Source organism: Lactuca sativa, chromosome 1 (genome assembly GCF_002870075.4).
Source record: "Lactuca sativa cultivar Salinas chromosome 1, Lsat_Salinas_v11, whole genome shotgun sequence".
NCBI classification, from domain to species: domain Eukaryota; kingdom Viridiplantae; phylum Streptophyta; class Magnoliopsida; order Asterales; family Asteraceae; genus Lactuca; species Lactuca sativa.
Window position 1 is genome coordinate 48,714,912 of NC_056623.2, and position 10,859 is coordinate 48,725,770.

At 35.3% G+C, this 10,859-nt stretch overlaps 2 protein-coding genes across 2 annotated transcripts; one reads left to right on the forward strand and one right to left on the reverse strand.

The window, feature by feature from the left end:
• Positions 1-6,489: 6,489 nt before the first annotated feature.
• On the forward strand, positions 6,490-8,556 carry LOC111912813 (protein TRIGALACTOSYLDIACYLGLYCEROL 4, chloroplastic). The gene is made up of 5 exons (XM_023908538.3): positions 6,490-6,942; positions 7,038-7,293; positions 7,374-7,731; positions 7,815-8,134; positions 8,228-8,556. Exons 1-5 carry the CDS (start codon positions 6,656-6,658, stop codon positions 8,423-8,425), a joined length of 1,419 nt encoding a protein of 472 aa, XP_023764306.1. The 5' UTR covers positions 6,490-6,655; the 3' UTR covers positions 8,426-8,556.
• A 26-nt stretch (positions 8,557-8,582) lies between these two features.
• Positions 8,583-10,154, reverse strand: LOC111912814 (uncharacterized). The gene is made up of 5 exons (XM_023908539.2): positions 9,910-10,154; positions 9,545-9,684; positions 9,110-9,472; positions 8,977-9,039; positions 8,583-8,886 (listed from the first exon to the last, which is right to left on the reverse strand). The coding sequence occupies exons 1-5, from the start codon at positions 10,043-10,045 to the stop codon at positions 8,650-8,652; spliced, it is 939 nt and encodes a 312-aa protein (XP_023764307.1). The 5' UTR covers positions 10,046-10,154; the 3' UTR covers positions 8,583-8,649.
• Positions 10,155-10,859: the final 705 nt, after the last annotated feature.

Sequence of the window (10,859 nt, forward strand, 5' to 3'; positions counted from 1 at the left end):
CGTTAGCCGAACGGGTAGGACAATGACTTTAAATTCTCATTAAAAGTATAATGATTATTATAAAGTAACATGTGCCATTACCAAAGGGTCCATGTGTTTTGTTGCCAAAGGAAGGGACATTGGTTGCGAAGCTGCCCTATTCGCCTGAAAGATCATAAGATTGATCAAGTCAAGAGGTTTGACTCTACTTCGGGTAAAGTCCACTGTCTAACTCTATTAAGTTCCTATTTGGATATTCTTATTACATAATGTGAATTGGTCACATGTTGATGTTTTTAAGAATAAAAGAAAAGATAGGAAGCTTAAAGTAAGTATATGTTGATTCTGATTGCGAAAGTGGGTTTCGATCGCATGGTTCGGTAATCAGAATTTTGAGTTGTTGCTTAAGAGTTATAATATATTGCTTATAAATAGATAACAACAAGGTTTTCATGTGGATTGTAAGGATAAGTTTTTCCGCAAAGTTTTATAATAAAAGAAAAAAAGGGTTTTAATTTTATTTATTTTAAAAATATCCTTACAATGGCATCTGTGGAAAATTGTTGCTTATATGTTTCCAGTAATAGCAATATTGGAAAGTGGATTTGATTCCTTCATTTGTGGTAGTGTCTGAATTTATCGAATGAAGAAAGTTTTTCATCACCCAAGTTTCAATTGGACAGAAACTTGGAATCATACAATTTGTATTGTATGATGAATGAGAATTTTCATCTTTGAAAATTAAGACTAATTCTTTGATCACATGTATATGTGAGTCAAGTGAAGGACTAAGGAATTAGGTACACTGGGTGTGCGCTGGTCAAGGTCCACCACAAAGATTGATTGTTCATGATTTACTAAAGATTAGTAAATATGATTATACTTATAAGGTTAAGTATAATTCTGTAACATTGGAAAGGTTACAATGTATGACAAAACAAATGAGAAGAATCAAATTAGGCAGAAAGATAAAAGTTTCTCAAATCTGAAAGGATGAGAGTACTTTAGTATCGTATTTCATGATCATCTTAATGATTATGAAACCATATCACAAATTCATACTCTAAGGACGTCTTAGTGCATTGTTATGGCTAAGAAGAGAGGTCATGAATTGTTGGATTGGTTAAAATCAAGAAGATGAGTCATACTTCGTTCCAAAACAATTCTTAGAGTCATACTCCAAGATTGTAACTTTGAGTGACATAAAGGAAGATTTATTAACACTAGTCAAATGTAAGAGTAAAATGTTTTCTACTCTTGTACATTTGAGATTGGTAAGTTGTGATGTCTTGGATGAGACAAAGACCAACTAAGACCAATTGTGTGAAGTGTTAGTCTTGATAAGAATCCGCACTGTCCCTTGAATATTTGTTTTGTCAAGGAATGGTTCTTGGCTGGGGAAACTTATATGTCAAGGGGACAGTGGGAGCCTTAAAGATCCTGAAAGAGTTTCAAGATTTAATCAAGAGTAAAACCTATAATTTATCACTAGCACACGACTTAAGGTTTGCAACCTATCGTGTTGACATAATTCTTATTTCTGTACCTACTTCAAATAAGTTGAATTTGCATGTGAGTTATCAGAGTTCAACTTGGAAGCATTGGTGGGCCTTGTGCTACCAAGGTGACAAGAAACTAAGACTGAACAAGTTTAATCCATGTAAGGCTGAATTTGTCACTAACCTTATCTTGTGATTATGGTTTTGACAAATTCACATGGATAGGAACTCATACACTATAAAATCTAAGTGTCATAAGGTTTCTTTCCGATTCATGAAAATGATGGTGAGGAAACACTTTCACTAAGTAGATTTTAAGTAGATATCAATTGTGTTATTTGCATTTTCAAAAGTCGTTAGTGGAGCGTATGTGGTTAACCGGCACACTCACATGGACTTGTGAGAAATGGCAAAGGTCTAAGAAATTGAGACTATGATTACGACATCCCTTTTCATAGTTCTTGAAATTGCTTAGACACAAAGGTGAGCTATCTACGGAAAGGTGTATGAATCTAAATTTTAGAAGTCCAACCGATTTCTGAATACATGTCAAAGCTAGTGGGAGCATAAGTGTTATGCTGATAATCATCATGTTAGTGGGAGCATGATTATTACGTTTAGTGTTGCAAGTTAGCAATGTTAATTATAGAAAACAAAGTTTCAATTCGTGAAGTTGCAGGGGTTGAAAAGTTGTTTTGCTATAATTAAGGGAGAGGAAATTATACTTCATTTCAATTCTAAAGCTTAGATTGAGATTTTAATCATCTTTAGTCAAGGACATATATATGAATTTTATGTCTGAATGGTTCGACTTAAGGAAATTCTATATATATTGCGTTCTCAAAATTCAATTATGACTACGGCATCCCTCTTCATAGTTAAATTTTGAAAAAACATGGCAAATAAAAAAATATTGTAGCAAAAGACTGGTCTAGTATCATGTCTTTATGTCAAACATCATGAATCGTGTCCCATATGCTTCGGATATAGGATCGATTGCATGTGCTATAATATTCATATTTTCTAAATTTTCCAAATGTTTAAGGCATTGAGAAGGGAAAAGTCTAGAACTGGATATGACTAAAGTGATTAAGCAATTGTTGAGGACAAATCTGAGGAAAAGTCTAGAACTGGATATGACTAAAGTAACTAAGATTGGGAATTAAATAAAACATTTAGTTACTTTATAATAATCATTATACTTTTAATGAGAATTTAAAGTCATTGTCCTACCCGTTCGGCTAACGACCCTCCACCAGTCAAGCAAGCAGTGGGTGAGAGTGGATACCCATTAAGTTGCCATTTTATAGGCAACAACCTTATACCTACCTTATAGACTGGCTTCGTGAATGAGGCCTACTAACGGTAAAACGACTTGTTCTTATACATATATATAATAATTAACCATTAATCTTATAATAGTATAAGGGTAGAATTTTAACTTTTAAAACTTCTAGGGTATGGAATTAAAGTTTGTGTGAGACTTTACAAATTCCAAAACTTGAGGGCAAGTTTTGAACAATTCATAAACTTTTGGATATTCATAACTTATGAGTTTTAATTAAGTGTTTAATACTTTTAATGAAGAGTCTCTTGGAAATCCATAACTTGAGGACAAGTTATGAAGTCCATAAAAGCATTTATTAGAAAAACTCTTCTAAAGTGTAACTTATGACTTCTTAAAAAAATATTTAAAAGAAAAAACTTTTGGAGTTCCATAACTTGAGGACAAATTATGAATTTCATTAAAACACATTAAGATCAAGAGTTAACTAACAAAAAATTTGCAAATAATTCCTATGATCTAACAAAACTCATATGAACATGAACATCCACATCAACAATTTCAAGAATCATATGAACACATATAAACTTGAAATTTTGATTATAACTTTGAAATTGGTCCACCATCATCATTACCACATCAAAAACAGGTTTTATGAGTCCAAAACAGTTTAAGGTAATGATTCTAGACCAATTCCAGCACCAAAACTCGAAGATATGCTGTCTGGGGGTCCAACTCGTTGAGTGCATGAACCAACTCGCCGAGTTGGATGAATTTTGTCTTGGACTCGTCGAGTCCCTTCATGGACTCGGCGAGTCTGCTGTGCAGACAGCACATAAACTTCGATTTTCAGCAATCTGCATCAAGTATTCAAGAAAACAAGCCTAGGCTCTGATACCACTGTTGGGTTTTGAGCAATCTAACACTTCCTAAGTGTGCATGCAACCCTAATAAACCTTGGATCTATGTTTTCTTCTAAAATACATGCAAATAATAACTTCCAAGGTTTCTTCCTAACTAGCATAGCATAAGGATTATGAATCATAAAAGTACTAGTAGAAATACATACCTTTTGATGATGGTTGATTGTTTGGAGTTTGAGAGCCAAGCACCAATAGTGTGAATGCCTCAAATGGAATCACAAATCACCACAAACACTTGGAAAACTTTTAGAGAGTAGTATACTTTCTTGTGGAATCGGCCACCACTAAGTCTCACACTTCTAGTCACATTTCTTGCATTATATGCTTCTTTATATAGTGTACATGGTTAGGGTGAAACCCTAATAACCCATGTCTTTTCCTTTCCAAGGATCCATGGGTTAAAAGCTCCATGGACCATCCATGGACTTCCATATTAGCTTAGCCCATTAACAAATGAGTATCAGCCCACACTATATAAAATATAATAGCCCATAATTTAATCAGTCTTCTTTTTAATCTCTAAATTAATTCATAATTAATTTAAGACTAAAACTAATTAAATAACATGACTTCATATTAATATATTATAACTTATAATATATTAATAAATCGTAAGTATACAATTCTCATAAAATTATCCATAAATCGTTTGGGTGAAGTGCAACCCAAATGGACCATGCCGGGTCGGGTCAAGTATGTACCAAATAAGTTATGGACTTAGACACCTTATCCAACAAAATATCCATCCTTTATTGCATTATAATTTGCCACCAACACTCCTTCAAACAAAAATACATCTTCGCCTCTTGGTTTTGCACAATACGAAATGTACCAAACATTCTCAACACACAAGACAACTTTTTCAATACCGCCTCACCACCACCACAATTCATTATAAACCTTCCACAAAACATTTTCAACCCATTTGCTATAATTCAACAAATTATCACACAGCCACAACCCACCCAACAAACTGTACCCAAGACGTAAGCGGGGGGGGGGGGGGGGGGGGGGGGGGATTGCAACCCAATTATGTAATCGACTCTCTTGAGCCTATAAATAGGGCCTTCGCCCACATGAAATAAACAAGTTAAGTTTGAGTGTTTAAGACTTGAGTTGATCTCAAAGTTCTTCCTCTGTTGAAATAGTTTTGTCCGTTTGGATAGAACTCTGCTATTTAGAAATAGACAAAACTATTTCAACAGAGGAAGAACTTTGAGATCAACTCAAGTCTTAAACACTCAAACTTAACTTGTTTATTTTATATGGGCGAAGGCCCTATTTATAGGCTCAAGAGAGCCGATTACATAATTGGGGGGGGGGGGGGGGGGGAATGTGGGAGATGACGGGCTACAGATTTAATCGTTGCAATTGAAGGTGATGGTAGTGTTCCACTAGTTTAGTGTTCTTTGGGGTAGAGAGAGAGAGAGAGAGAGAGAGAGAGAGAGATATTTTTTATTTTTTTAATCATACAAATATTTAAATGAATAAATAAATTGAAAATGCAAAAACAAGGGTAAAATCATCATTTCAAAAAGTTTAAAGTAAATCGAACCAAACTCGCAACAAAATGAAAACTTTGGACACCTGATGCTAGTCCAAACTTTTTTGGACCAAAGTGACAATTTTTAGCAAACCACAAGGACCATTTGTACAGTTTAGTCATTATGTTATGTAACAAACAAAAGAATTTTTCATAAAAGTCTCCATATTTTTAGGTTTATTAATGATAAAATATTGCATTTATACTTTATGTTTTTAGAAGGATAGGCCAAAAACAATAGATATTTACATATTAGGACAAGAAACCAACAATTGTTTACACATTTGAGATTTTAGCATGTAATTTTCAGAAAAGGTCTTATATTATGACCCATTAATGATAAACTTTTTTATTAAGAAATAATATCAAAGTATTAAAGTATTGATTTACTGTAATCTTATTGTATTTTTCTATCTAACATAATATTTTTTTGATTGAAATGTTATTATATTATCTTTGTTACACAAAAAGTTTTTTTTTTTAATCTTACAATATTCTTCTTTTGTCTTGGTGTACTCTTGAGGGGTTTTTTTTTTTTTTAAGAAACTTCTTTTTTTTTTTTTTTTAAATTTTCCAATGGTAATTTTTTTCTTTTGAAAATAAATATTTGTAACTTTCTGATCTATGTTTTAGTCTTACAGTAAGATACAATGGGCGTGTTAGGCAAAACTAGCTGATAGCGGTGAGCTGGTAGCGGTTAGCGAGTAGCTGGTAGCGGGTAACTTTTGATTTTGGAGCATTTAGTTGAAAGCTACTCCATGTAGCTTTTGATTTTAGAACGTTTTGTGTAGGCTAAAAACTAAATACTCCTGTCGCCGAACGAGATTTTTTCTTTTTAACTAGCGTTTTTTTAAAAGCTAGAAGCTAGAAGCTTCCAAATGCTACGTGCCGAACAAGCCCAATGATTCAGAAGATAATATATTATATTATATTAGAATGAAAGAAAACCGTAGTAAAATAGGATTATACGTTCTATTAAAATACATCATGATTTTATTGTTAAGGAGTCCAAAATATAAAGTTTTATGAAATTTACCAACTAAGATCTAAGATTACTATAAAATTTTAAAAGTGTAACCAGTTACAGATTTCTTGTTCGATTTATTGTTGTTTTCTGTAAACAATTTTCAATTTTTTGTAAAATTCTTTAAAAAAAAAGACTTTAACGAGTCATTTTCCAAAAACAAAAAGTTAGTTGCCTAAAATGCTATGTTTTGAGGGGGAAGGGGGTAACGTGGAAAAAGAGCAATAGTAGGACTGTAAAAGGATTTAGTTTCAGCAGAAGTTCCGGCGGAGTATCCATTCATTCGTACCTGCATACTGGAAACAAGGATTAAGAAAAAAGGATTAGGGAAAAGGAAGAGCAGAGTGTCTTACAAAATTGATTCCGATTAGGCGAAATTTGGAAAGAAGTTGAAGAGTTGTAATGAGGAAGTTGAGATGGGTGAAGGACGACGATGGATTCTGGGACTTAGACGTCTCCACTCCGGCCACCCTCAACGGCATAGCCCGACCCGCACCCGGTGACCCAATCCCATCCGTCCTCGGATTGTCCAGAGGAATCCGTCTTTCAAGACCCAAACAGCTCGACTTCTTCCAGCGATTCATGTTCATGCCCTTTATCCCTTCCTACTCCAATGCTAGTCCTCATGCTCATGGAAACGGCTTCTCGCTTCAACGCGTTCTCTCCTTACCTTTCGCCCTTGATCGCTGGTACTGGTTTCTCCTCTTTTCTTAATTTTCTCCTAAATTTACTCAAATTGTTTACTAATTCATAATCATGAATCACAATTGGCATCTTTGTTTAGGTTTGGAACTGTGCTTGGTCAGTTGAATGTACAAAAATTGGCCTCAAGTATCAAGAGAAATGGGTTCAGGCAACCTAATGATGAATCTCCATGGTTCAAAAACATTGCGAGACATCTCAGCGATAAGTCTTTGTACGCCATTGATTTCTGCTCGGAGTTCTTCCCTACACCTGATGATTCTCTTCAATTCAGCTTAGAATCTTATGGCGATGATGACTACAAAACCCCTCGAAAGAAAGCAGTTTTTCATCACAAGGCAAGCATATAATAATCCAGACTTTGTTCCCGATCAGGGCTTTAACATAATCATCACCTATCATTGTATGCTTCTTGCAGTTCCCACATCATAATCTAACTTTAGAAGCAGCTTCTCCTGGACTTTTTGTTGACAAAAATGGTGGTTTCTGGGATATTCCTTTGAACATGGCAATCGATCTTGCATCTGTAGCTTCTGACATTGGCCCAAGTTACCATATATGTGTCAACCATAATGCTGGTTCACCAAAAAGCTTCGGAACCCATAAAAATGATGGAATTCCTCCTGCCTCTATACAGCCCGGTTTATCTGCTACAACTGCTTTTTCTTTAAAAAACAGCATCGACATATGGAGAAGTGAAGCACCAAAGCTGAAAAAAGTTCAACCATATGATGCATTCCTCTCAAACCCTCATATTTCAGCTTCAGGAATCATTGGTAAGAATTTCTCATTCTACCATATCTTGTTTTTAATCTTGTTTCTGATAATAAACAAACATACACATATTACATACATGTAGGTGGTGTGATGAGTGCTTGTTTTGGAGATAACTCAGTAAGAGCAACAACAGGAGATGGTTTTGGTGTTGGTGTGAGGAGGGGCAATTGTGCCATTTTAGCCGATTCATTTGCAACAGTATCACTCTCTGCACAGCTTGGAAGTTTCCAGAAGATGTTCTTTGATCTAACTCGTTTTCAGGCCCTTCTTGATTTCCCATCTGGTTCAACTTTTCTTACAGGCGCCACTCATTTGGCAAAAGATTTATACAATTCCCAAACACCAAATCTCAAAACATTTCAACAAATTTCTCCAGTTACCACCCTTTCATTCCAGCAGCAGGTAATCAAATCTTTCTCACATTTCTTGTTATGTTTATGATTCTAGAATGGTAGTAATTGAATGATGATGATGATGATTTTGAACTTTGTGTAGCTTGTAGGCCCTTTTAGCTTCAGGGTGGATTCAGGGATAAAATGGGGAATGGAAAATGGTGAGAGTTTTGTGGAAGTGAAGGATCCTGTATTTGCAGTTGAATATGCATTACAAGTTCTTGCTTCTGCAAAAGCGGTAGCATGGTATTCACCAAGGCAGCAAGAGTTCATGATTGAGCTTCGTTTTTTTGAGTCATGAATATCATATTCATTAATTCATATATGTTAATTATTGTCCTCAATTGAGTTCTTTAACTTAAGGGCTGTATGGGTATTGTTAAGAAGTATTTATGAGCTGTCATTATGGAAAGTATCATATTGCTGCTAGAATCTAGATGCTATTTCTAAATGCACAATTAAGCCTCAAACAAACATACATAAGCTGCAAAATCCTAAATATCCTCTTAAAAGTGAAAACCTTGTTCAATAATATTGAAGTTTACATTTGCTAATACTATGATGCCTACCAAAACTAGTTGAAGGCCCATCTTCAGGAAGCCCGAGGTGTTCTTCATTATACTTAACTTCCACTAGAAACAGACCATGAGGTGGAGCCACAAGTGCCACCTTTGCAAGTTCCTTCCGATCACATGTTTCCAAGATCTTTGGAACAATGTCTGGCGGCAGTGCTTCTCTCCCAATTTGTATCAATAAAGCAACCTATCAATATAAAATTCAAAAAAAACAACAATCCTTAAACATAAAACTTAAAACCCAAATCATTTTAAGGTTGTTGTATGTACTATGTACCATGTTTCTGACTTGCCTATACAGAAATCCAGACCCTTCAACTTCAACCTGCAAAATGGGTCCCTGAAAACAAGAAAAAAAAAATTGTATAGTCAACATGACACCCGATCAAAAAAGTCAAAACACTTTACACCTTTTCGATTATATCCACTCGAGAGATATTCTTGACTGGGTTGACTATGCGATCATTGCGTTGCTTATTTGCGAATGAAGAAAAATCATGTTTCCCTACAAAATACTTGGCTGCTTCCTTCATGACAGATACATTGAGTTTGGAAAGATTATGATAAGCATAGAGACGATGGAATGGGTCCATCACAGTGTCGTTATAAATCTTGTAATGGTAGATCTTTCCGGTGACTGAAAAACGAGCATGGAAGTCGGGGAGTGCAGGGCTGATTTCTCGAATTCGAACATCAGGAGGAAGAAGACCATTCAGTGCTGCGTGCATGTCCTGCAGATCCTTGTAATTGAATGGTGTAACAAACTGTGCCACCTGAAAAAAACTAAAATCACGTTTCAAGCTTTTAATCTAACCTCATCAACGAACGTATGATGGAAGACAGACCTGGCCGAGGGCATGAACTCCGGCGTCGGTTCTACTTGCACCGACTACACACAGATCCTTACGTTCTAGCTTTGTAACTCGAGTTAGGGCTTGTTCCAAAAGGCACTGTAGGGTTGGCGTTGATGGTTGATACTGCCAACCTGAACAAAGCAATTACAACCATAATCAACAATCAAAATTGAAAAGGGAAAAAGATATCGAAGATTGACAGAAAGAGATGCAGAAGATAATAGATATATAGAGTAATTGGGAAATTCAATCAGTTTGGGGCAGAATTAGGGTATAAAGAAACGAAGAATGAAATTGGTTTCACACAGGAGATATCATAACAGTAATCAGGGAATTCGAGAAAGGCGGATGGAAACCTGAGAATCGAGTGCCGTCGTAAGATAAAACCAAACGCCATTTGTAAGTGTTAGCCGGAGGAGTTTGTTGATTATACAGGTCGTCGAGATGAGCAGCGGCCAACGGCAGTCCAACTCCAAGTGCGGCGTAACCCATTATTCTTCCACAGTCCACACCATTCGTATACCAGTCTAACGATGGTTTCCGGTCCACTGACCACCACTTTGAATTTTATCCAACCCATTATTGTTTTATTTGGCCTTGGCGGTACTTTTGCAGAAAAATTATTTATTTTAGCGTTTAAAGTCATATAAGTGTCAATCATGTTTCCATGAGCTCAAAGATAAGCAAATAAGACCGGTGATTGTGGGAAGAAAGAATGGCTAGGTAAGACCTTGGAGCTCGGCAACTTGAAGAACACTGCCCCCTCACCTCGGCATGTCGAGATTTTCGGTGGAACTCAACGACTCTTCACCGAGTCTCTCTTTGACAACAGAAGAAGATGACATGGAAGGGGGGTGGTGGTCTCGACAGTCTCGGCACCACACCCACGAGCATAAGAAGATATTCGTAAGAACGAGAATACCTTAAAAAAATATACAATCAAATCTAACGTCAAGATGTTTTAAGATGACGGGACTCTTAAACTCAAGATACTAAACAATCCTCATATGTGCTAGAATTTATCACTATTTATTTTGGAAACATTTATTCATTTTAAAAATGAAAACTCAAGTTAAACAATCCGTTCAAATATAAGACTAATAGGTATGTACAACATACTATAACATAAAAAAGATGTCATTTTATATCAAATCATTCATGGTGTTAAAACACATCATAAATGGTCATCATGTTATAACACCCATTAATTTGTTTTTTTATTTTATTTTTTTGATTTTTTTAATAATTATAAAAGCAATATAATTTAATAAAATATGCTATTTAAATAAATCATAATTTTTAAATT

What these genes read in the sequence shown, in the direction of transcription:
- LOC111912813 (XM_023908538.3), top strand. Translation starts at nt 6,656, where the DNA reads ATGAGGAAGTTGAGATGGGTGAAGGACGACGATGGATTCTGGGACTTA. An exon ending in AAGCAGTTTTTCATCACAAG is followed by an intron (nt 7,294 to 7,373) that starts GCAAGCATATAA and finishes TGCTTCTTGCAG; the next exon opens with TTCCCACATCATAATCTAAC. An exon ending in TTCAGCTTCAGGAATCATTG is followed by an intron (nt 7,732 to 7,814) that starts GTAAGAATTTCT and finishes ACATACATGTAG; the next exon opens with GTGGTGTGATGAGTGCTTGT.
- LOC111912814 (XM_023908539.2), bottom strand. Translation starts at nt 10,045, where the DNA reads ATGGGTTACGCCGCACTTGGAGTTGGACTGCCGTTGGCCGCTGCTCAT. An exon ending in CGACGGCACTCGATTCTCAG is followed by an intron (nt 9,685 to 9,909) that starts GTTTCCATCCGC and finishes TGCTTTGTTCAG; the next exon opens with GTTGGCAGTATCAACCATCA. An exon ending in ATAGGCAAGTCAGAAACATG is followed by an intron (nt 8,887 to 8,976) that starts GTACATAGTACA and finishes TTATATTGATAG; the next exon opens with GTTGCTTTATTGATACAAAT.